The 6,000-nt window shown below is 42.2% G+C and overlaps 1 protein-coding gene across 1 annotated transcript in view; it reads right to left on the minus strand.

Moving 5' to 3' along the window:
* Positions 1-5,727, minus strand: part of SLCO4C1 (solute carrier organic anion transporter family member 4C1) — a 63,296-nt gene extending 57,569 nt beyond the window's left edge. Inside the window, exons 1-2 of the mRNA XM_026498558.4 lie at positions 5,288-5,727; positions 1,408-1,671 (exon numbers count right to left, since the gene is read on the minus strand). Coding sequence (XP_026354343.2) covers positions 1,408-1,671; positions 5,288-5,624 — 601 coding nt within the window. The 5' untranslated portion in view covers positions 5,625-5,727. The remainder of the gene's footprint in view (positions 1-1,407; positions 1,672-5,287) is intronic.
* Between the last annotated feature and the right edge of the window lie 273 nt (positions 5,728-6,000).

A 6,000-nucleotide genomic window follows, 5' to 3' on the forward strand; every position in this document is an offset into this window, starting at 1 on the left:
AAGCCTAGTGTGCCTTGTACCTAAAACTACCTCCAGTGAAATTATGTGACATTGGCCTTACAGAATCTTGTCCAATCTTAGATAATATACTAGAATCTATATAAATGATCTTTCCACTGATAACATACTTTCCTTATCTCATTCATTCCAAACTCTACCACACTTTAAAAACACCCTCTATTGGTCCTATATGCTTGCATATTCTATTTTTATTTCCAAAATGAAGACTGCTTACCTAATATGTATACTCCTAAAACCATGCTGCATAATTGCTAAAAATATTATTGTTAAATTGTTAAAAATATTTTCCTATTTGTTGTCATTCTATATATTTGGAAGTTGGTCTTAGGAATATTAACACTTTAATATTAATTTTCAATATTAAAACTCACAAATGTAACAACCTTAACATTTTTAAAATAATGCCTAAATTGCAGCAGGCCCCGATTCTCCTTTCTTCTTACCCTAAGCCATTTCTTCACTTACCTAACTCCTGAAAGTTAATTTTATAGCCCTCTGTTTCCCAATATCTGCTATTAAAAGTCCCAGGAAAGACAATAAAAATGTTGAAGTCTTCATTAGCACATCCCTCTGGCTCTAACATAATTGTTTTTCCACTGAAAATTATTATTTGGGAGAGGAAAAAAGTAGAAATTTCCTTTTGAGCCTTTGAATAATGTACTTTTTCAACTAACCAGAGCAACACGTTAGATAAATCATGAAGTCCTGAGTCTCTAAACTGCAGTTGTAAGTACAGCTAGCTTCTGTTCTTAGGAAAGGCTCCAGTTCTCCTATAAATTCCATCTCTCTTTATCTAAAGAATCAGGAATCCACATGTCTAGGGAGCAGAGCTGTAAGCACAGCAAATAAAATCACAAAGCAGGGAAAGGGGAGGCCTGGGTGGCTCAGTCGGTTAAGTGCCTGACTTCCGCTCAGACTCAGGGGCCTTCCACTCCCTGCATTGGGCTCCCTGCTCAGCAGGGAGTCTGCTTCTCCCTTTGACCCTCTGGAGAGCTCTCTCTCACTCTCTTTCTTTCAAATAAATAAATAATACATTAAAACACACACACACACACACACACACACACACACGGGAAAACTATAGATCTTTGAACCCCAATGAGGTTACAAGTGCAATAGAAAATTGATCATTGCTTTTTGAGGAGGACTGTGTGTAATTTGGGAAATGAGTATCAGAGGATTAATAACATGTATAACTACTGAAGCAATGAATAATGCTATCTCTGTAATCTACTTCACACAATTCACATTAAAACAAAGCAGTAAACTGTGGAGGACACTAAGTCCTTACCCTATTTACCTTGTACAAGTGAGTTGCAATATAGAATTAAAGGCCTTGTTTTATAGTACTTCTTAAATTAAAACAAACAAAAAACAGAAACTTACCTTCAAAAAAGGACCCCATTTGGTATTTTCCACTAAAAAATTTTGGCATTGAAAAAACAAGGGCTCCCAGTCCTATCATAAAGGATGCAAATGCAAGCCATCTTGGTTTGTGTCCTCTTTCACCAAAGAACGACACAAATAAAGACAACAAACAGAAGGAGATATCGTAGCTTGATGATATCAGGCCCGTCAGAGAACTCTTCATTTCATAGCGCTTCTCAATAGTGGAAATGCTAATATTTACGAGGCCATTTACTACAATACCTAAAAGAGAGAAAAGAAAATATATGTGCATGATTTTTATTAACTTCACCATATGGATTATGATTTTTAACACAACGTCTAAAGTTTGGTTGTGACTAAAGTTTGACTGTTCATTTATTTTGCTACTTTTTCAATGTACCAATTTTAAAAGTCTCAAAGTTTAAAAGCTAGCAACTCAAACATGCTTCCTTAAAAATCAGTTTGCTTTTAAATGGTAGACTTGCGAATTTTCAGGTGTTAAATAAAATCGATGCTTACCACATACTAAACTGTAGCTAACTTCATTTTTCTCTATATGGCAAATAAAAAATCAGACTGATAAGTTCTTATGAAGCCAGTTCAAAGAGAGACTCCAAAAGTAGCATACTGTCAAGGACCTCACTCAGAAGAGTACAAGAAGTACAGGTGACTCCAGAGGTCTTGCCCACTTGCTTCCAGGTTGTTCAATTATTAAACGTATTTATATATAACTAGAAATCCTTGACTTAGTTTTACGAAAGGTGAAATTGGGCTCTCAAACCTCTTATCCTCTAACACTTTTACAGACATGAAAGTTATAATTTAAAAGGCCTTACAGCAAAAATAAACACATACTAAAGGTCATTTCAACTACTGGCATTCTAAATCATATGCAAAGTAAACAAAAAAATATACACTTCATCTGTTTATAAAACTATGAAGGAAGAATATAAGGTAAACAAGGAAAAGCTGGAAATCAATTGTGACTGACTTAACAAAAATGTTTTGTCCAGATACAGATTAAATTTACAGGAGTTTAAACATTAGTATAAATTGAAAATAAAAAGCATCTGCTCACATTACAGTTTTTAACGAATTACCCCCTTTACTTAAGAGGATACCATGAATTGTTTTCATTCATTAATTAACAGAGTATACACAAGCCATGATTTCTACAACCTCTTTAAATTTTGCTTTATCAAGACTGTAACTGAAAATATATTTCAAGAATATCGATATAACAAGGGGCGCCTGGGTGGCACAGCGGTTAAGCATCTGCCTTCGGCTCAGGGCGTGATCCCGGCGTGATCCCGGCGTGATGGGATCGAGCCCCACATCAGGCTCTTCCACTGGGAGCCTGCTTCTTCCTCTCCCACTCCCCCTGCTTGTGTTCCCTCTCTCGCTGGCTGTCTCTCTCTCTGTCAAATAAATAAATAAAATCTTTAAAAAAAAATATCGATATAACAAGTTTTAAAAGTCCTAACATGATTTTACTTTTATGCCAGTTTAATAAGTCAAAAGCCAATTTACAATTCTTAAAATTTAAAGGTAAATGTCTAATGTATCTAGGAATGACAAGCTTATGAGATAAATTCATCTGAGAATATGAAAATTTCCCCATCCAAAAATCAAATCCCTCCCCCGAAAAAAATCAACTTCCCAACACACTTGCCATACTGATTAAAAGTCAGTCATGAAAACTCATAGTCTTTATGGTAAAACTTCTCTGAGAAAATAAATTTATAAACTCTTGTGGAGGGATAGCACTTTAAGCCTATGAACACCACTCTGAATTCTATGCTACAGAAGTTTTAAGAACTCTGCTTTAAAAAAGGAAATTTCATGGGGCGCCTGGGTAGCGCAGTCGTTAGGCCTCTGCCTTGGGCTCAGGGCGTGATCCCAGCGTTATGGGATCGAGCCCCACATCAGGCTCCTCCACTGTGAGCCTGCTTCTTCCTCTCCCACTCCCCCTGCTTGTGTTCCCTCTCTCGCTGGCTGTCTCTATCTCTGTCACATAAATAAATAAAAAATCTTAAAAAAATAAAATAAAATAAAAAATAAAAAAGGAAATCTCATGAAATATTGCATACTATATGTCTCTACTGTACATACATGAAAATAGGAGGCACATTAAGAGGTTAAGTGCTAAGAGGAACCCTGTTTATCTCTGACAAATTCTGGGTTAAGTAAACTAACCTGACAAGTTTTAGGTTTTGGTTTTTCCTGAACACTTCTTAATATACCATGGAAATGAACCTCCCAAGGATCATGTCTGAGAAAAGCAATAATTCAAATTTAAATGGTAATAATGCAAATTTAAACTGAAACAAGAATTTATTGGGTCACCTTCATCTAGGATTATGCTTCCTAAATTGGGTACCTCTGGGTAGATAGGCTAAACCTGACACTTCTTTCTAGGAGTGCCAATAATATTTGCTAATAATTTTAAACAATACTTTACATTAGACATATGTGTTCTGGAATACAGAAATCTCAGAATATGTTTTAAGATAAAACAAGAAATTTTAATTGTGTCCAACTTCTCTGAACTTTGCATTCCTCTGGCGATGAAATGTTTGATCACTGAGTTTGGACAACTAAGACCAAGACATTGAGAGAAGGGGAACTTGGGTGGGGACAAGAAAGGTGGAAACGGAAACAACTTTTTAGCACAAAACCACCTTTGGCAGAAGAGCTGCAGCTGACCTACAATCACCGCGTACTCACTGAACACCTAATATGTGCAAAAGCCAGGGGCACCGAGCTCCTTTCAGACAGGGGAGCAGGAATAAGAAGAGAAAGAATCTATTTAGATTTACTCTTCTGTTAATCTTTTAAAAAGAGCAATTTCCAACTCTCCCCTTTCTCAAAACAATTTCTTGGATTATACTTCTTCCAATCAGCCCTGGATGGTCTCTTTACAAAATACTTTGAAACTAAGGCTCAAGGGACCAACCAATATCTACATACCCTCGAATTCTCACTAACCTTCCGCATGTCCTTCAGGATGCTCCACCTTAATGCCCATTTCTCCTCAATGTGTCCGTCACCTTAGCGTAACTTCCCGTTTCTTTCACCCCCTGCATTAGGCAACACAGCAACAGCTTTCACCTTCTCCAGGCTTGCTTTCCTGCGAGCCATTCTTCCTCTACTCTACCCCTCGCTCCTCCAAACCAGATTTAGACTGCAAACTCCTAAGGGTATAAATGTGGACTTTATCAGGGACTCCCAAGAGACCCTAAAAGAGATCCTGGAACAAAACAGATACTGCACAACTCCGCTGCGTTTCAAAAGCCTCACCCTTCAACAACGCCTCGAGCCTTTGCTAACATTCACTGGGCTCCACCTGGGCCGACACGCAACTTAAAACTAAATATACTCACAAAACAGGAACGCTGCTACTTAACCGATTCCGCAAGTTTCTCCTTTGAGAACTACCCCACCCTCACCAGCAAATTAATCCTTCCCTTCCAGAAACAATGTAAAAAAAAAAATCCTTTAGTAAGAGGCTTAGCAAAATAAATGCTTCGGTAGCATAGAATGGGTACCGCCAGTGTAAACTGTTCCCACAGGAAGCTTCCAGTAATTTCCACCTTCCTTCAAGGAATCGGCTAAACTGAGGTAGAACACAAAAGGAAAAAAAAAAAAGCTCATATGGCAAGTTGTAAAAGTTGCTGCAAAGGAAAAGCTAAAAGGTGGATGCCTGAGCCTGCTGACGTCTGTGGGAGCGCTTGGAAGTCCCCGGCCCGGGCTGCCTCGCCCAGCGCGTTGACCACGCCGGCTCGGCGCGCACCTGCCCTCTCCTCCCCGCCAGCTCCGCGCACCCCTCCTCGCCCTCGCTGGGCCACTGCCCTCTCGAGCGGGCGCTGGCCATTACCTTGCGTGAGGGCCAAGAGGCAGTAGTAAAGCAGAAAGCCCTGGGGCGTGTTGCAGCGCTGGAGACTCTGCGGTTGTAAGTTCCCACACCCGCAGGGTCCCTCCTCAAACTCGGGCGGCTGCTCTGGAACGGACAGCTCTTGGGAGACCGTGGGATCCGCCGAAGGCCGGGGTGCCTCCGGGGACTTCTGGGCCTCCTGAGGCTGCGCATGCTGTCTCTGGGTATTGATGGACAAGTCAGAGACCTCGACGCGCGAGGGCAATGCAAACAAACGGTGCGGGGTATCTGGGCTGGAGGCGACGAAAGCCGGGTTCTCGATTCCTTGGTCGCCCTTCATGGTCAGGATGAGTTCTCTCAACTCCAGCGCGTTCCGCGGCAGAAAAACCCGGTTCCCGTCTGGCTCCTCCCCCTCGCAGGTGGCAGCGCCCCCGTGCGGGAGGACTTCCCGCCTCCGTGCCATCGCTCCTGCAGTGCTTAGCCGCTGCGCCGCGCCGCCGCCGTCGCGCAGCCGCCGGGACCCTCCTCCCCGAGCTCGCCGCCGCTTAGAGCGCGGAGCGCGGACGCCCAGCCGGCTGGCTGTGTGATTGGCGCTCAGCCGCGCCTCACCTGTTGCCGCAGGGGCCAACTGGAATGCGGGGCGCGGGCGTGAGGCCTGGAGGCGCCAGGTGACCCCGCGAAGCCCCTCAGCCCGCCGCGCTGCTTCCCAGAGCCCA

This window comes from Ursus arctos, unplaced genomic scaffold, assembly GCF_023065955.2.
Source record: "Ursus arctos isolate Adak ecotype North America unplaced genomic scaffold, UrsArc2.0 scaffold_5, whole genome shotgun sequence".
Classification (NCBI taxonomy): Eukaryota; Metazoa; Chordata; class Mammalia; order Carnivora; family Ursidae; genus Ursus; species Ursus arctos.